Source organism: Monopterus albus, unplaced genomic scaffold, assembly GCF_001952655.1.
Source record: "Monopterus albus unplaced genomic scaffold, M_albus_1.0 scaffold3.1, whole genome shotgun sequence".
Taxonomy (NCBI): Eukaryota; Metazoa; Chordata; class Actinopteri; order Synbranchiformes; family Synbranchidae; genus Monopterus; species Monopterus albus.
In genome coordinates this window covers 8,488,681-8,509,051 of record NW_018127883.1, presented here as the reverse complement: position 1 = coordinate 8,509,051, position 20,371 = coordinate 8,488,681, and the positions used below count along the sequence as shown (strand labels likewise).

The following is a 20,371-nucleotide window of genomic DNA, read 5'->3' as shown; positions in this document are numbered from 1 at the left end:
AGTCAGTCAGAACTGATGAAGCCTCTTGGATGAGAGGTGAAACGTCTTCGACCTAGAAATCTAGTCCAGTTGATTTTTTCTAAGTTTTTTTCAGCTTACTATGACCTGGATGACTGAGAATCTGCACAGACACGAATAAAAACAGAGTACCTTATAAATAGAGACCTGTAACATTCTAACACGACCTCTAGTGACATGTCATGACATAAAACATAAGAAAATATTATGATTACGATTACAGTTAAACACATAATAATAATAATAAGAATAATCATCCTGTCTTCTAACAGTCATCAACTTTTCTATCTAGTTATGTCAGGTTTGGCCGGCTGCACTTTCCTTTCTTCTCTTTTCTCGCCCTAGTCAGCTCCCTCACACTGATTATTTGATTAGACACACCTGCCCTGATTTTCTGACACTCATCAGCTGCACCTCTTTTGTCTCACTCCTCATTTATACTCTGCTCACCCATCACTCCCCTGCTAGTTCTTTCTACGTCGTCAGACCTCCCTAGGATTATCGCTCTTTCTTGTTCCTCAGCTCCACCAGCCACCACCATCACAGGTCGATGCACAGTCTCCAATTTAACTGTATCTCTCCTATTACCTCCTCAGTCAACCGGATCTCCTGCCCGACCAGCCCAGGAGTGATTCCTACCCCTGCAGCCCGGTCCATCATCACTCCACGTACCATAACTCCTGCTACTGCTGGTTGACACCCGGTTATATTCACCACTTCACTTTGTATATATTGATGCACTACTTAAACACTGTAAATAAATCTTTGCTTGCACCGAAGCCAGCCGCCTGGGTCTGCTGTTTTCTCCGCTCGCTCACCCTTGTGTCGAGCGTTTCCTTAACAAGTTATCCTTGACCATGTGCACCCTGCAAAAAACTCATGAGCATGACTAAGCATTTGACAGCCTACCTAGACATCCTGACTCCACTAAACATTTCTAATACAACAAGTACCTGACCAATATCTATTTGACTAAAAATACCTAACACTCTGTAGAAATGTATCAGCAGCTCCTGGGGCAGCTTTGAGTTTCTGCCTGTAGGTTGGAATAAGATGGACCATACAGTGATCAGAGCGTCCGAGGGCTGCATGGGGGACAGAGCGATAGGCGTCTTTTATTGTTGTGTAGCAGTGGTCCAGTGTGATTTTGTCCCTGGTGGGACAGGTAACGTGCTGTCTGTATTTGGGCAGTTAGTGGGTGAGATTTGCTCTGTTAAAATCCCCTAGGACAATGAGTGGAGAGTCGGGGTGTTCTAGCTCCACACTAGTTATCAGTTCGGACAGGAGCTGTAGTGCACTAGCGTGGGCCTGCAGCTTTAAATAGACACCCACCAGGATGAAGCACGATAATTCTCAGGGAGAATTGAAGGGTTTGCAGTTGAGAACAAGAGTCTCTAAGTCCGTGTTACATGTCCTCTGTAGCACTGTGACATCTGTGCACCAACCTTCATTTATGTAGAAACAGATTCCACTTCCTCTCGTTTTCCCACACAGCTCCATTACATTCTGTACACCTGGAAGCCCGGTACTTGTATCGTGCTGTCTGCGATCGAGTCGCTGAGCCAAGTCTCCATGAAGCACAAAGCAGCAGAATGTGCAAAGTCAGGGTTAGTCCTGTTGACGAGAAGAATTTCATCCGTCTTGTTGACCAGGGAGCTTTGCTAGGTGGATAGACGGGAGTGGAGTCTGGGTCCCTCTCTGGCATAGCCTCACTAAGACGCCCGCATGCTTCTTCCAGATCCCAGAGATTGCAGCTGTGCCTCCGATTAGATTCTCCATACAGCATTTTTCGTTCACAAAAATTGGAGAAAGGTAGTTCGGTGTGAGTTGTCCGATATTTAACAGTTCTTTTGTGGTAAAAGTAATCTGGGATGGGTTGCAAAAGACTGAGAAAACAAAGATGGCTGTCGGTGCATTTACTTATTTATTACTTACCTATTATTAGTAGAAACATTGTGTGCAGCTTCAAAATGAGGTCCCGTTGAACTCAAACTGAGTTATGCTTTAAACATGACCCATTCGAAACTTATGACAGACTGGTATGAGCCACCTGTTCCTCTGACTGGAGCTTTTAAGTGAAGTGATTAGTGGGGCTGTGTGGTCCCTGGTAGGCTAGTGGTTAAAGTTCAGCGCTCTCGCTGCTGCAGTCCGGGTTCAAGTCAGGGTTGAGTCAGGAAGGGCATCCGGCATAAAACACGTGCCAAATGTCAACATGCGAGTTGTCGGTGTGATGATTCACTGTGGTGACCCCTAAATGGGAAAAGCCAAAAGTGACTTTTTATTAGTGGGGCTGTGTACTGGCATACTGTTCATTTTAAGGCACAATATAGAGTACCTGCACCTCCTGGATATGACATGTATCATCTTTCCTGCGTTCTCTGGGGAAAATATGCATTATTCTCACTGTCTGTTGTGGCTTAATAAATGTTCATATAAATTATTTATGCTCTTTTGAGGATTGGTAAATGAATTTTATTCTATAGATAATTCCCTGACCATCTGCCCCTATAAGAATAGCGCTGAAATGGGAAGTCTTTTAGCTCTAAAATAGAATCATGCCTTTGTGATTGGATTCAAATGCTTTTGGTGTCCTTTAATGTAATACAGAGTGGTGTCACCACTCTGCTCATTGCATGAATAACTTTACAGCTGACTTATGTAACTGAATTTCAAAATAAACCATGCATTGTAATTTTGCTGTCTTTAAAAAACGCAAAATGTTTGACAAAAGCACTAACCTTTTCTTAACTTCTGTTATTTTCAAGTGTGTTTTTGCCAACAGAGATATTACACACGACCAAAGTAGTAGCATAGCAAAACAGGAGTTAAAGCCAGCTGAGTATTTACTCTTCTATTTTGGTGACCCACTCTGGGATCCGCCTTGCACATGTGCTGACCACATAAGTATGGGTACAGTCTGCTTCAGTTGTTGGGAGTGAGTCCTCTTTGGCATTCTCAGTGCTTACTGTAATTCACAGTTGAACTGCTTCCTAATGATGATAGTGTTTTCTTCTCTGTCACCGGCTGCAGGGCCATGTTTACTCTCTGGGATCTACACTTTCTGCTGCGCTGAGCTTTATCATTGAGCCAGAGCTGGAGGCTGAGCTGGGGGAAGAAATCCAGAAGTTGTTGGAACAAATGCAGGAGGAGAAGCCTGAGGACAGGCCACTGCTGCAGGTATAGAAACCCTTCTGGCTGTTCTGTACTGCTAGAATGATTGATAGAAAGCTGTATGGTTTCCCCATCACCATCTGTCCCCATCAGTAGTGGAATAATTATATTTGTTGTTTGAGTAATTGTATTGTCATGGTATCCAGTTAAAAAGAAGTAAAATGGCTGAAATAAAGAGCGCAAACCTCCACCAAGAGCAGCTTCATTAATACCATTAAAGCAGCATTCCAGTGATAGTTTGACCCTCATAATATGATTGCTTGAAAACCTACTGTTGGCATTTGGGATATCATTATTAGTTTGAAAGTTATTCAAGATAAACAAAAATACTTGACAGACATTCACTCGGTTTAGGGGTAAAAAAGGGATTTCAATTAGTGGATCACAGGCAGAGTGGTGAAGACATCACATTCCTGCAAGTTTGTGTTCTGCTTGTTCAGCAGCTGTTTGCTAAACTGTGGTCATTGAGGTCAGATGTTAACTAAATTAATTCAGGCAAATCATCCAAATAATTATTTATTATTACAATAATTCTAAGCAGTTCAATAATTTGCAAGACAATTCAACAGTCTGAAAAATAGGGAACAGAATCACCATCCCTGCAGAGAAATAGATGAAAGTATTAGATAAGATAATTGTCAAAGAGTCAGTCATTTTTGGTCATAATCTCCAAAAACCTTTATCAGAATCTGTTCATTACTTTTTGAATTATGCTGTTAAACAAACGCCAGCATAAACATAACCCCCACCCTTGGCAGAGGTAATAAACATTTAAATAGATGATAGTGTGAATAGTAAATTCTACTCATATTGTTATGGTTACATCCCCCTCACCAGGGGGGTGAGGAAGAACTGAGGTAGGACTCAAGGTGCAGACCCAGGTGCTAGCGAAAAAAGGTGGTTTAATGGTAGCAACACAAACAAAGTGACAGAGTCAACATATATATATGACCAGGTTTGGACAGTACAAAAACAGAGTAGGGCTGTGACGGCTGAGGAGACCCGGACAGACAGGTGAGTAGACAGACTAACGGCAGGAACCAGGAGAGTAGGAGGATCAGGACGAACAGATGAAAAAGAATAGCAAATGTACCGACATCAACTGCACAGGGACTGTCAGCGGTGATCCTGATTATGTATTGCTTAACACATGTGTTGTCAGGGCCGCTCAGCGGCCGCTGCCTCTCCTCCGTCTTTCTCTCCTCTGCTCTCTCTAATGAAAAAGAATAGCAAATGTACCGACATCAACTGCACAGGGACTGTCAGCGGTGATCCTGATTATGTATTGCTTAACACATGTGTTGTCAGGGCCGCTCAGCGGCCGCTGCCTCTCCTCCGTCTTTCTCTCCTCTGCTCTCTCTATCATGTGGGCTCTGCACCTCAGCTGTGTTGCATTCCAGTAATTAGCAACTGGTTTGTCGATGCACACAGCTGGGGTGCATCCCGATGATTACCTGCTCCTTACTTACAGTGGGTACGGAAAGTATTCAGACCCCCTTAAAATTTTCACTCTTTGTTATATTGCAGCCATATGCTAAAATCATTTAAGTTCATTTTTTTCCTCATTAATGTACACACAGCACCCTATATTGACAGAAAAACACAGATTTTTTGCCTTTTTTGCAGATTTAATAAAAAAGAAAAACTGAAGACCGGAACATTAGCTATGTACTGCGCAACCTGGAGTGAGGTAGAATGCTACGCTGACAGACACTGTGTGTTTTGGCTTGACTCTACCACACTACCTGCGCGCTACACTAATTTACACTACATATTATACATAACATAGTAACGCGGACTGTACATGTTGGTAGAATGCTATGCTGACAGACACTGTGCGTTTTGGCTTGACTCTACCACACTACATACGCGCTACGCTAATTCCCACTACACTACACATTTTGGTAGAATGCTACGCTGACAGACATTGTGCGTTTTGGCTTGACTCTACCACACTACCTACGAGCTACGCTAATTCCCACTGCACTACATATTTTTGATTCGTCTCCGGAGCATTGCTATATGTTATGGACAATACTTACCCTGTTTCCTGCCGTTAGTTTGTGTGTTTACCTGTTCGACTTAACCAAAACCCTCCACTGGCAAATCCATAAAGGAAGAAAAGAACAAGGAATTAGGGATGTGTTCTGGCTTCCAAATACACAAGCCAGATGCTAATTTATCATTCTTCTCTTATTCTTTCCATTTCCCTTTCTCTTTCCTCTTATTCAGGCTCCTATAGTTTTTCCCCTCTCTCACTCTGTGAGATGGCATCCATATGCTCTTTGGAAAAGATGGGGCCAACACCCTACTTACTCATGCCACAATGAGGCACTGACACTTGTGAGAATACGCATACGCATGCGCATGCACATGCACATGCACATGCACATAGTAAAACACATGTGCATGCACATGCATAGTTAGTTATTGCTCCGGCGACGACGGAGCGTCTGCCAGAGGTTTAAATAAGGGAGGAAAACGTAATTCCAGCAATGCACCTCAGCTGTGCGCTAACCAACAATTCACTGATTACCGAATGCGATACAGCTAAGGCGCAGATCCTGCATGACGAGAGAGAGAAAGGAGGAGGAGGAGAGGCAGGCCGCACTGAGCGGACCTGACACATATAAGTAGTAATTGCAGTTTCAGCTTAGCCCTCAACAATAAATGTACAGTACCTAAACCCCCTAACATAGTCTTAGGACATAATGATAGAAACACTCAGAGAAACAGATTTGTGTAATTATAGAGCCATCCCTGCCCAAGTAGATGGATAGCACAACAGCATGTGTGTGGTCAGTGTTGATAATGTCTTTACCCAACAAGCCAATAAACATCCCACACACCGCTCCTTCACCATTCCTTTATAGCACAAGTAGAATCTTGTGGGTCCTTTAGGAGAAGAAAATGTGTTTACAGAAATTATTGCTTTAGCATTAATTGAAGTCTATTTTTCTCTTATGAGTATTAGATGAGCTAATTACCAGTGTACAGTAGCTGGCCATTGCTCTTGAGCAGCATCAAGTGGAAATGCTGTGTCAGTGCAAATTACACAGTATACTGTATGTCCTATACTTTGTTGAGGTCTGGGAGTTGGAAGTCCCTTCCCTGTTGGTGTGCCACAACATAAATTTCTACAACAGGGACAAAAAAGTACTGAAATGTACTCTAAATGCATTGCAACAGCAATGTTTCCATCAAATATCCTCTGTCAGGCATTTAATCCAAGTGTGTGTGTATACAATATATGCATTACATACTGTACATACTTGCAAAGAATTAAAAAAGGTTAATTTCTTGATCTGTCCACAAGTATTTGTAGTAAATGTAAAAATAGAACATAAGCATCATGTCTTTTTTGAATATTGTAAACCTACTCCCACAGGACATCCTGTCTCTGGCTGAGGCACAGCTGTCTCATACCTCCTCTGCAGCTGTGTGCCGGAAACTGTCTTCAGCTGGGCGACGGATGCTCTCCATTGAATCACTTTCAACTTTTCAAGGTCAGTGTAGTAAATCTATTTAATTGTGTCACTACTTGATCTCTGCTGTGATTTCTCTTGGTTCTAATTGCCATCTCTGTTCTGTATATCCACAGATGGACAGGAATGCTCTTGGGAGGCGAGATGGCAGCAGCCCAAACCCAGATGCCTGCTTAAAAGACTTAGCTTGAATGACAACACCAAAGATTTGTGCAGTGACAGTTCTGTTAAGGCGAATGGTCTGTCCAGGCAACAGGTGTGTGCCAGAGTGTTGCTTCTGCTCTGGAGGAAGAAATAACTCAAGTAACAGAATGTGCAGCAAACAATAGCTTCTTTTTTTTAACTTATATTGTGTTTAAAAATAAGGCAATTTTTTAACTATTATAAATAGTGTTTAGAACTAAAGCAGCATCACAGAAATCAGTAAAATGACAGTGTAGAGGTAAATTTGTGTGCAGCACTTGTCCTCACATTGCTAAAGCTGTTTTAGTATACACAGACATCTGTTGGCTTTGACTAGCTAATTTCTCCAGGGAGAAATGTCTAATAGCAGTGATAACACTAACCGAGATAATGTGAAATTAGCTTGTGCAGCATGTATGAACAGACTTCCCCTCTTAACACTAGTAATGTATTGAAAATAAATCATTAAAAAGGTAACATTAGCATAAATTAAATTCCTCCAACTAAGAGCACAGAAGCTGCCATTCTGGATTTTAGTAATGTTAGCATGTATAAAACTACTTCTGTTTGCCATCAAGTACCAGACTCTAGAAATATGCTACATGCTATCAGAAAGTTCCAGCAGTACCAGTAGGATTTAACAAGTATTGTCGGTCAAAGTCTAAAGAGCCGCTGCCCACCTCTTGTTTTTGTACATTTAACAACATGATGCAGGTTCTCACACTAAAACTAAACTCACATCAAATTGATCACAATGGCTTTGATCATAGAGCCTGACAAACCTGTGCACTATTCTTTAAACCAGCTGCAACAAGCAAATAACAGTGTGGGCTGCCTTATATTAAAACTGCTGCCCATCAGTTTATGGGAAAAACTGTTCACGACTTTATTAAAATCCAGAGACAGACCTAATCTCTAACTCTTTTTTGAAGGGGAGGCTTCCTCTTTGGGCTGTTAAACATTTTCGCCCATTACTTATGTGATTTGTTCATGTTATGGCACAAAAAGCCTTTCATGTTCCCTTTAGCTCTTTGTCATTCTGATTTATCTTCTACTGTGCATGTGCACTGCAACTCAGTGAAGACATTGCTTGGAAACTCATCTGTATACAGTATCTATAATGTAAGTAAGTTGATAAGCTATCATAAGTTAAAAAGATACAGCAGTTCACTAATTCACTCAATATACTAAAATAACTTTTTTTTACGTTAACATGAGTTTGCTCCATATTTTATGGAGTAAAATCATTGTGTTCTCTGACTGCAGGCTATGTAGGTTCAATATCAATAACAAAAGCTTTGATCAGTGGAAAGCGAGTTTTAATTGAGTGCTGTTATGAAGCCCTGACAGTTTATAACTGATCAGTATTGAAAAGTAGGCTGTTAAATTTTTCCTTCCAGGTTTTGAGTCAGTTGTGGTTTAGATAATTTGTTTCTACAGCTTCTATAGGTTCCTTCATTTCCACTTCTGTTTTGAGGATACTTAAACTCTATTTGCTTAATTTGTTAATAATTAAGATTATCTGTGCATTCAGTACATCTGAAAACAAATGAGTACATAATGAATAATAATCCTTAATCTACAGGTGTGCAGGGGCTGGGATTCTTCTCTCTGGGCTGAGGATATGGACAGCAGTGAAGACGATGGCATAATCTTTGCAGATGAGATGGACCTCAGGTCACACAACAGCTCCCCAGTGAGGAGGAGAGCTCAGCAGAGGCTGAACAGAGTGAGGGGGGCTCTCAACCGCTCCTGTTCCATCCCAGACTCCAACAACCCTCCGTGTCTTTCCCCTCCAGCACACGGAAATATCAGTATACCTGTATCGGACCTCACTGAGATAGGAGCAGATGAACACTGGAGCTGCAAGCCTGTGTGGAGAAACAGGTTTCATCGATTCAACAGGGGCAGGTCCTGTGAATCCTGCCCACACAGTAGCACTGAGGATTATGTGGACTCAGTTGTGGACAATCAGATGTCACAAGAAAACAGGGATGAGACTTTGTGCAGTGGCGAAACAAAAATTCAAGAATGCCATGAAAGTGATTCTAATGACTGTATCCAGGTCTTAGCATCTACCTGTACTTCCTGTCAGGACCTGGAAAAGGAACAGGACTCTTCTGGAGACCAGAGCCCACTGAGCCATAACCTCTACATTCCTAATAACCACATGACCAAGAGTATGCTGTGCCTGAATGAAGAATCCCAGGATGAGGTTAGCCAATGCCAGGCAGCTGTGACATCTACAGTGTGGCTTTGCAGTTGCAGCTCTGATTTCAATGCAGTTATGTCTGGTGCCGTTATAAAAGTCCACTGGGCAATAGGCTGTGTGTCAGTAAGAGTAGCTGTCAAGAACAAGCTGAGCTGAGCTATGTGAAGCGTTAGACTGACATTAAAGTAGGGCTGCATGATAAATCGTTTTGTGAGCATGATTTAGATCCAAGTGCGTTGTCAGTCTCACATGACAATGGTTCTGCACTTGGTTTGATGCAAGGCACCTCACTGCTAATGCAAGCACAGCAGAATCATTGCCATGTGAGACTGAGATCGCACAGGGATCTAAATCATGCTCAAAAAAGTTTTTAATGTTCAGGCCTACAATAAAGGTTCATATTTTCAACAGCAGCTTAGTTGACATTGAGATTCTTTCTCTATTGTCAACATGTGACTTAAGTACAAGTCTTTGCTCATGTGATAACAGCTGGCGTTTTGGTGGGGAGACCACTTACAAGCTGAAAAAGATAGTAAGTGGATGTTGTGTTGGGATAAGTTTTGTCTACTGTCTCTGCTGCTATTTCACTCTCAAACTTACTGTATATACTAATCAACCATAACATTATGATCACCTGCCTAATATTGTGTACACAGTAGTCAATGCAGCAGTTGGTTGGCACTCATGTCACTCTGCATCTCACTGTGCATCTTGTGTGAATCTGTTTGCTTCCATATTTATAGTGTCCAAAAGAGCACTAATGTGTCTACAATTCAGTGAAAAACCTATGTTAATGGAGTCAAAACTCTGGTAGCGAGGACAAGTTAGAGATAATGCTTTAGACAAATTCAACAGCCTCCCTACTTTAGGTGTGACATCACCACTACAGCCACTGAATGAGACCAATGTACAGATTCAAACAAAATGGAATCTTTTGAAAGGATGAATTATGTTTTAAAGTTTAATCTACAGTAGGTCAATGTCATCGTTAGTGAGCCTTGGGTGTCCATGACCAGTTCATGGTTTGTCCTTCCTTAGAAACTGTTGGTAGGTACTAACCACTGCAGACCAGGAACATTCAACAAGACCTGCAGTCTGGGAGATGCTTTGACCCAGTCATCAGCCATCACAGTTTGGCCCTTGAAAAAGTTGCTCAGATCCTTAAACTTGCCCATTTTTCCTGCTTCCAGCATATCAACTTTGAGGACTGAATGTTCACTTGCTGCCTAATACACCCCACACAATGACAGGTACAATTGTGATAAGATAAGTGTTATTCACGTCACCTGTCAGTGGTCATAATGTTATGGCTGATCAGTGTATATAAGTTGTGCCTTTTCTAGTCAAAAAAGATACTTACCATGATAGTGAGGTGTGCTTGGCTAATTTATTGTAGAAAGGTTAATGTAGACTATACATTTGCTGTCAGTTTAGAAAACGTCTGTGCCATAATGTGCACAAAATGACCTGAATCTGTTCTATATAGGATACTTGAATTTACTGAGTTATGCAACATTTTCAGAGTGGACACAGAGGAAACACATGATCATCAGTAATAGGCCAAAAGGATGTGTAAACACCAATAAGACAAATCATTACTGAAAGTTGGATCACTGAAAAATAGATTTAGAAAAAGTCAAGTGACTTCAATTTGAGTTAATTAGACCTACTGAGAAATCAACTGAAGCTTCTGTAACCCGTGTCTTTTTAAGTCTGGGTTTTGTCTCTTATTTTCCCTCCAGTGGATCTCGCTAAGAGAGTTACTTACTCGTTCTGGACTGAGACTGACAGTAAATGAGCTGTGGGCTCTGTGTTACACCTGCCTGTCCTCACTGCAGACCTACATTGACTTTCCAGGTGATTTTTACCCACTTTATACAGAAACCAGTACTTTGTAAGATGTACTCTTTGTCTATCTTATTTTTTAATATTTAGATGGTAGCCATCAAGCTATGTAGTTATCCAAGCAAATATATCCAATCTGTGTGTATATATATATATGATGCTCACAGTTTTTTGTAGAGCTGATTTTCCTCTTTTCCTCTCAGCATATTTTTGCCTCGACACAGTGTATGTGGGCTGCGAGGGAGAAGTGCTCTTCTTGAAACCTAAAACCATAGGTAAGTTTACTTTGCTGTGCTCTCGCTCTGTGCTGCTGTAATGTAAGGAAGCCAAGCAGTCTAACTTATTAAATTTTAATTTACTTACAAAATAGATGTTCAAAGGGCACAAATGCAACTATGTCAGGCTAAAGTGTCTGGAGGGTTTTGTGGACTTATAACTGACTTTTTCTTGTTTTTTGCAGGATCCCAAGATGAATTTTACTTTGCACCTGAATATCAAGAGGATGGAATTTTGACTGAGAAGGTCTGTATCCAAAATGCTTTCAGTTATTTTTAGATTGAACTTTACTAATTATTTGGTTCAGTTTATCCATCCTGTATGCTTTTCTGTGTTGGCTCAGGTTTGTGTGTATGGGGTTGCTGCTATTCTCTGGGCTGCTGCCAAGTTCAGTTTATCACCTAATCAGAAACTGGCAATGCCTCACAAACTGAAGAGACTGCTACTGGAGATGGCAAAGAAGGCGCCCATTGAGAGACCTACCATTGTCATGGCTAAAAAAGTATTAGCTTAAATTTTTCTTGAAAAGCTTGCATTGCTCCTTTGATCCCACACTTTGATTTGGCTTTTTACAGCAGATTTAGACTCTCTTCTCTTTAGCTCTTTGCTGAAAGGTCATGCTTCATATGTGGCCTCCCATTATCCATGTCCTTTTACCAGGCACAAAGCCCCTGCAGTTTGCATTTCCCTACTGCATTGCCCTGAAATTGATCCTTTGTCTACTACTACAGTGATTTAGCCATGTTCAAAAACAACACATTCCAAAAAAGTTGGGATGGTTACATTTTAGGTTTACTAATGAGGTAAAACAATGAAATGATGGTTCCATTTGAAACAGATGATGTGAGCAGGTGACTGCAATCATGATTTTGTGCAAAAGTGGCATCAAGGAAAGGCCGAGCCCCTGAAATTGATCCTTTGTCTACTACTACAGTGATTTAGCCATGTTCAAAAACAACACATTCCAAAAAAGTTGGGATGGTTACATTTTAGGTTTACTAATGAGGTAAAACAATGAAATGATGGTTCCATTTGAAACAGATGATGTGAGCAGGTGACTGCAATCATGATTTTGTGCAAAAGTGGCATCAAGGAAAGGCCGAGCCCTGTAGGAGCAAAAATGGGCCAAGGACCGCCAGTTTGCCAAAATATTGTATGTGTGAGAAAATTACTGAAATGTTTAAAAACAATGTTCGTCAAAGAAATATAGGGGGATTTGGATATGCCACCCTCTACGGTGCAGAACATTATTAAAACATTCAAGGAATGTGGAGGGATTTCAGTGTGTAAAGGACAAGGGCACAAGCCTAAGTTGGATGACCGTGCTCTCCGATCCCTCAGATGGTACTGCATCAAGACTCATCACTCTTCTATAAGCGATATAACCACATGGGCTCAGGATTACTTTGGCACACATGTGTCAGGCACTACAATATGTAGTTACATCCATTAACACTGATTAAACTGTACTGTGCCAAAAGGAAGCCCTATGTCAACAGTGTCCATAGGTGCAGTTGACTGCTCTGGGCTCAGAGGCATCTGGGATGGACCATCACACAGTGGAAACCTGTCATGATGCTGTGTGTGCTCCAGACCAAAGATGAAAAGGACCATTCAAACTGTTACCAGCAACAAGAATGGGACAAAATTACCCCTGACACACTTAATCGCTTTGTATCCGCAGTCCCTAAATGTCTTTAAGTGTTGTGAAAAGGAATGGCAACATCACACCATGGTAAATGTTTTACTGTCCCAACTTTTTTTGGAATGTGTTGCAGGCATCAGGATTGAAGTGAGTGTTTATTTTGAACAAGGAATCAAATTGATGAGGCATCACATCAAATAATGTGCTGCTGTATTTTTTTCAATGTAATACAGGACACAGATGATTTACACATCACTATTTTCAGTTTTAATTTTTATTTTACATACCATCCCGACTTTTGCTGATTTGGGGTTGTATTACAAAACAGAAACTGGGTTGTTTTTAAGTAAAACCTAAACGTCACCAAACATGCAAACAGTTTAAACAGAAGCCATAAAAGCAAATTTTAGCCACACTAACGAGCTAGTAGCCCTGCGAGGTTTTAATTACACGTATGACATTACGTGATCACATTTGAACTAAATGTTAGCATGTTCACAATGCATGCTTACATGCTAAACTTGGTAAACATGGTTAACATTATTTGCTAAACATCAGCAGCATTGTCATTCTAAGCATGTTAAAATGCTAACCTTAGCATATAGCCTGTTTCCTACTATATGTTTAGGCTTTCACACAGGAAACAGAAAACAAAAATCCATTTATAACCATAATCATTTTACTTTTCTTTTTATTTCAATTTATTTATATCTTATGTTGCCTTCTGCTTTATTCTGGAAGACTAACTTATTTTATTTTGCTTTTCTGTCTTTTATGTCTCACTCTGGAAAGTGCTTTGCACTGGATTTTGTATGAAAAGTCTTAAAGCCCAATTTGATTTTGCATATCAATGTGCTATAATCACCTTTAGACCTCCAGGGAGGAGCACCCTTCCAAATGGACATCCTTTTTAGAAGAAAAACACTTGTAATTTAAATGTAGAGTCAAATTTTTTAAGTGCTTTGCCATTTTGTCAGCAAAGTGCTTACCAAAAAATACCATAATTTACTTTTATTGTTATGTGGTCTGTCATTTTGCAAAAGTAACTGTTTGTTAGTTTTCAAAATACTGGATGTTTTATATTATTATCAAACACTTCAGTTATTTCAGGGCCAAATTAATTCTGATATTATTAGTTACTCTGTGTGATTGTGTGTGTGAAGAATTTCATACTTGTTTTCATGTGGATCTGTTCCAGAGCTGTCAGGACTGCTTATCACATCAAAGGACAAATGCTGAGACTGTCTGGAACAACCTGGTCAGAAGAGTTCACCCGGTAAATGTTCTGTTGTTTTTCACCACAGATATATTTACATATTGTGTAAGTCTCAGTGACAGAGTCTGTATGTGTCTTTCTGTTCTGTCCTGTTTTATGTCATTTAAAAAAAAATAGGATTTTTCATTATTGTAATGAAACACTTATTTTCTTTCAGCCAGCCTCAAAATCTAGTGATGCAGAAGATGTGAGTGCAAGTCAAACACATCAAGGCTTATGTGAAGAGTCTGCACAAAACAGCGGTGGTAGGACAGCTTTAATTTACTATGGATGACCCTCATGCAGTTGCCCTTGAAATGTACAGTACATTATATGTTCCTTTGAATTGTGCTGTCAATATGCACTGCCATTTTCTTTTTGTCATGATTGAGGGAGGTTCAGTAAACAAAATCTACGAGGCATCACGGCTTTTAACTAGGATTGTTGTTGTTGTAGGAACAGCTCTTTCTTACATTTTGACAGTTTGTGCATTGCATGAGACAGTATCACTGACATTCTATCTGGCATTGTCATAACTGTGTGTAGGCTTTGTGCCCATGGGAATTGTGAGCCAACTGGCTGCTGTACCTGGCCCTGTTCCCCACAGCTATCCAGGCAGCAAGGAACTCCTGCTCCCAGAGGCCTTCACTTCCACTGCTACGCACTTCACACCCATCATCCTGACCAATGAAGCAGACTCAGAGGAGGAGAGCCACAACATTGCAACTGCCAGTCAAGGGTGGGATGTTCCATATATTTAATATATAATGGTAATGCATTGCAATAAACAATTTTCAGTCTAAAAGTCATTAAAATTTACAGGCATATTTCAACATTTTAGGAAATCCACTTCTTTGTTTTCTTGTAGAGCTTGATAAGAAGATGGTTAGCATACCTTAGCATAAAGACTGGAAACAGCTCACCTGCCTCTGTTGAAAGGTAGAACAGGTCTATTTACCAGCACCTCAAAAGCTCACTAATTAATATTTTGTTGTTAATGTGACTTTCTCTAAGAGTGTTTTATTATGTTTTTTGTTTTCTTTTTTTTTTTTACTGTGAAGCATGTTGTAACTTTAGTTTAGATGGGTGCTATATAAATAAACTTTTCCTTGCTTGCTTGCTTGATTTGTTTAATTGGTTCATTAACCAAGTGTAAAGTGTCACAAGTTTTAAGAGGACTTAAGTGTTGGACTCTTTCTGAGCTGGCTGACTTCCTGCTGGCTGCATGAGGTAATTTGCTATTACAGCTCTTATCTAATTTTCCAAATTTATGGTAAGGTTGCTTCACAGAGCAGCTGTGGTCCTGGGAGCTTGGGCTGAGCACAGTGATTTCCCGAAGTCTTTGCTGCTTACCTGACAACCTCACGGTAATGAGAAGACTTCAGGAAGTTGTTACAAAAAATAGCCCAACATAAGCCACCACAAAAATTCAAATTTTTGTTTTTACAGTTTGGTTATTATAGGGAATAAATAAATAAATAAATGGCAAATATTATGTGTTAGTGAGCTTCAGAGGGCTGGTAGGTGGATTTGATTACCTCTGGACAAAGCCAGGCTGCCTGCTTTCCCAGTGCCAGTATTTATGCTAAGCTAACTGGCTGCTGGCTGTATTTTGACATGTAATGGACAAATATGGGATTGTTATGTCTATTTTCAGAAATGTGTTTTTTATATAATGGATTTAAAATGGTTAAGAATATAAAAAGAATAAGAGGAAGCAGTAAAACTAATATCTAGAAAAAAAATGCTACACAGCTTTAAAAGGCAATCACTCATCAGGGATTGTTTATTTTACAGGATTCTGGATGAATTTTCACAAGGAGCCTCAATTTCACTTCACACACTGAATATACATATCCTGTGCAGATTGAACCCTGTCTAACTACACAGGAGTCGTCTATCGAGCAGGCAGCCATAACTACAACTTCCAACTATAACTCTCCATCCCCTCTACGTGGTATTTCCCATTTTGAAATCTCTCTTCCTCAGTCATTATTTTCTAATCTCAGTGGTTGTGGTGTTTTCAACAATTACCTTTTCCGTCATGATCCCACAACAGGACATCTTTCTTTAGTACCTGTGCAGGTCAGGGCTCCTGAGCCTCTCATCAGGTTGGAAATAAATCTCTCCCTGATCCCACAGCCTTTGCAGGCACTAATCACAGTTCCAGGATGCACTGAAGGTTCATTTGTTAACTGCCCGACTGTGCCCATGAAGCCTGAATCTCAGGAATATGGCCTACTGTCATCTTATTTCAGTGGTAGCTCTATCATTTCTGACAGCCCTCCGAAGTACAGTGAGCCTGGGGCTTACAATGGACAGACAATTTCAGGAACACAAGGTATGAGCCTGTCTCCTTCAGAGTACATCTCCTGCAAAGTCCTCCCTGCCTTCCAGGAAGTGATTGGCCTGCTCAAAGGAGAGTTTTCACTTGATGGGTGTTCCAGCACAATGGGTATTTGAACAATGGCCACAAGGATATCGCCATGGGTATGTGTCTTTAGATGACTCTAATATGTCACTTCTTTATTGCTTAATTTGCTTTGGCCATAGTTATGGAGGATGGGTATTGTTTGCGATAAATGTTACAAATATATTTAATGGAATAGGTTGATGTTTTGAGAAATATAGTTATCCTCATTCTTGCCAAGAATTAGATGAGAAGATTGATACCACCCACATGTTGGTTTGCTACTTATGAAGGTAGCACCAGAAGCTGGTTATCATAGCTTAGCAGAGTCGCCTGTCCAAAGAAAATAAATCTCCCTACCAACATCTGTAATATTCTCTGTGTTTATTTCATCCATACAAAAAGGTGTATTTAACAATTCTGATACAGTAATGTCCCAAAGTTCTGTCATCACTGTGAGGTTGCTTGATACCCAGCTTCAGGCTTATGAACCACAGCATATCAGTTTTACACATTGGTTTTTGTTTTTTCAAAATGGTAAACTATTCCTTTTATAACTAAGGATTTGTATTATATGTTTTATGTAATCTTGCAGAAAAAAATGATTAAAAAAAACACCCAAACAAATACACTGATTTACGAGTTAAATACTTACAGAATTTCTGTAATGTTCTCTTAAGGTTTCCTGTTTGGTAATATTTCTTGTAAACCTAAAGATATTTTCTTCTGAGAATAGTCAAATTTGTTTCACTAGTTCCTAGAAGTTTTCAGTACAACATTTACAGTCCCTCATGGATATGTTAACCTCTGCAGGCAACACTCTGTATTGTTCCACATACCTAGATAGAGCAGCTCCAGTGTTTGGAGGTTTCTCTGCAGTGTTCAAATAATGTACGTACAGTATGTAGCTGATATTGTCGACTGGTTCTTATTACACTGAGGTTGTTTGTCTTTCTGACACAAAGTTTGCCCCTCAAACTGAGTTGTCGGGATGCCAATAAGAAAAGATAAAGCGTTATCTCAATTCTTTTTTTTTTTTGTCTTCTTCAAGGGGAGTACAGCTTCTCTTTGAAGGACCTTCAGTACCACACGTTTGCCAGTGTTGTGAAGGAACGGTTCAGTGAATTGTACTAGGAAGACGACTTGCTGGGTGTGTTGCACTGCCTGGTCAACTGCAGCCCATCCATACAGTGAGTAGGACTTCAAACACTTGTGTTGCTTTCTTTTTAATCACCTGAGATTCTGTACATCATCTTTCTTTCTAAATTTGGACTACACAAAGGAAAATGAAGTCAGTGTAGTCACTGACACAGCTTGCAGCTCTCTTCAGTAACTGCTCAGTAAAGACATCAGGCTGAAATTTCTAGTTCTGCCACCAGCTGCACACAGAGACATAAATCAGTAACAGTTTATAATAAAATACACCTGCCTAAAGGTGCCTTAAATAAGATTTTACACATTGTCTGATAAATCAAGTGAAAATGGGACAGGACATCATGTCTCTCCGCTGTACTATCCACCTCCATGACACTGCAGCCAACAGCACTTCTGTTATTCCAGCTTTTTTAAACTGGGTTTTGAAAATATATCCCATTAATTAACCAGTCCTGCCACCTTGTGAAGGTTTTAAGAAGTTTTTTGAGTCATATACAGTATAGTCAGTTTGAACAGACAGCCATGACAGCTACAGGTCCGAAATAGTGCCTACCACACTGAAGAGGTTGCACTGGGACAGAGAGCAAAAACCAGGAGATGGAGAGCTCTAAAAGCAGCGGGAGGACTCAGATTGGTTCAGATCTGGCTATGATCCTTCTGGTTGTGTTAGCATCTAAAGCTAACATTTTTGTTCTGGTAACACTGGTCATGATTTCATCTTTTAATTGTATGGATGCTGATTCGGCATCCATACTATGTTATCCAATTATTTATTATTATTGTATGGATGCTGATTCAGCATCCATACTATGTTATCCAATTATTTATAATTATTGTATGGATGCTGATTCAGCACTTTCAGCTATTTTAGCTATCAAAATGTTCAGCTCTTCAAAGACATTCATGCTTCTCTTCAGAATTTTTCTAAACTTCATACTCTTGAAATATTTAGCTTTATTTTGAAAATCTTGCCCCATTCAAATGAATGGGAAAATTCTACTTCTGCATACTTTCAGCTATCAAAATGTTCAGCTCTTCAAGGACATTCATGTTTCTCTTCAGAATTTTTCTAAACTTCATACTCTTGAAATATTTAGCTTTTTTTTTGAAAATCTTGCCCCATTCAAATGAATGGGAAAATTCTACTTCAGCATAATTTCTGGTATTAAAATGTTCATCTCCTCAAGGACATTCATGGTTCTCTTCAGAATTTTTCTAAACTTCATACTCTTGAAATATTTAGCTTTATTCTGAAAATCTTGCCCCATTCAAATGAACGGGGAAATTCTACTTCATCATACTTTCAGGGGTATCTCAGGTATCAAAATATTCTGGTCCTAAAGGACCTTCATGCTTCTGTTCAGAATTTTTTAGACTATTTAGTTTTATTCAGAAAAATCTTTCTCCATTCAAATGAATGGAGATATTCTACTTCAGCATACTTTCAGCTATTTCAGGTATCAAAATGTTCAGCTCTACTTCAACATCATTTCTGCTTCATTTATTTCATCTCATCCTTCAGATTATTCAACAAAGAACTTCAGCCATTTCTTCTCAACTATTTTAACAAAAAAATTCAGTATTTTCTACTCATCCTTCAGCTGTTTCAGCAATTGATATCAGGCATTTTCAGGGTGATCCTTCAGCATCACAGCATCTACACGCATTTTCGACAGGAAATGAATTTCTCTAGTTTTACTTGCTTTTTGTCCACTTTTTATTGCTTTGCATCTCTTTGTAGTTGCTTTGTTTTGTGTCTTTTTTGTGATTTGGCATATTTTTGTACTCATTATGATTTAGTCATGTTATGTCCTATTGTTTTGCATTTGATTTTTCTCATTTTGTGGCTTTTTGTAGTCATATGATTGACTTTTTGGACCCCTAGGCTTGTGCTTGGTAGGCAGGCCTACTCTCATCCATGACAGTACCTGCAAAGTCTCATAAGTAACTGGCAGGACAAGGGCTGTTTCATAAATACTGATTTGATTTGGGTAAAGGGCAAATATGGCACACCTTTCCTGCACCAGTTTTCATTCATTCCCACTTGAATCATTTTAACATGATTCTCAAATAGTGAGGTTAAACATACTGCTAGGTGAGAAAGTATCAAGGGATATGTGAGGACCATCTGAACATACACAAGTCAATTAGTATAGAATTCCAAAAGGTAGACACAAAAGGTAGGCTCTCTCCCAATATATGGAACTGGGCTAGGGTGGTTTGTAACAGGTCACTGATAATGGTCTTTTTGCAACAGACTCTTTACTGGACAAGTTTTTCTAAAGCAACAGAAAAGTAAAAAAAAAAGCTCTAAACCCATGCAAGTTTGAAGGTTAGTCTGGTGAGAACATGAACAATTACATTTGCTTTGTGGCATTTATTCACGGATTAATTTTTACTTAGTTACAAAAACTACATGTACATTTAAGTATCTGAGGTGGGTTTCATGATGCAATTTACTGTCAACCCTTTTCTGTGAAATCACATGAGCCCAGAACCAAAATAGAAAATGCAGCCAACAGGATAAAAGGAAGGGTGGGCAGGCACGCATTGGCAGATGCAGATGCAAGGAAGTGGGATGCTTTATCTCCAGCAGCAACCTTCCTCCTGCTTATACTGCACAGCTGAACAAATCTCCTGAGAATGCAATGTTGCCGTGGTTAATAACTGTAACTTGTAATAAGTTGTAATGGAAACTGAAAAAACTCTGAATTTA

The 20,371-nt window shown here is 39.8% G+C and overlaps 2 protein-coding genes across 8 annotated transcripts in view; both read left to right on the top strand.

The window, feature by feature from the left end:
* LOC109961015 (protein very KIND) overlaps positions 1-11,230 on the top strand; it is a 26,662-nt gene extending 15,432 nt beyond the window's left edge. Inside the window, exons 4-9 of the mRNA XM_020601543.1 lie at positions 3,049-3,195; positions 6,578-6,695; positions 6,791-6,930; positions 8,443-9,072; positions 10,812-10,926; positions 11,118-11,230. Of these exons, the coding sequence (XP_020457199.1) occupies positions 3,049-3,195; positions 6,578-6,695; positions 6,791-6,930; positions 8,443-9,072; positions 10,812-10,926; positions 11,118-11,230 (1,263 nt within the window). The remainder of the gene's footprint in view (positions 1-3,048; positions 3,196-6,577; positions 6,696-6,790; positions 6,931-8,442; positions 9,073-10,811; positions 10,927-11,117) is intronic.
* Positions 11,231-11,374: 144 nt separating this feature from the next.
* LOC109960251 (uncharacterized) overlaps positions 11,375-20,371 on the top strand; it is a 36,411-nt gene continuing 27,414 nt past the window's right edge. For all 7 annotated transcript variants that reach the window (XR_002274974.1, XR_002274972.1, XR_002274969.1 and 4 more), the window contains exons 1-7: positions 11,375-11,436; positions 11,534-11,692; positions 14,034-14,111; positions 14,269-14,356; positions 14,637-14,829; positions 15,888-16,580; positions 17,552-17,690. The gene's annotated coding sequence lies outside the window, so the exon portion shown is untranslated. The remainder of the gene's footprint in view (positions 11,437-11,533; positions 11,693-14,033; positions 14,112-14,268; positions 14,357-14,636; positions 14,830-15,887; positions 16,581-17,551; positions 17,691-20,371) is intronic.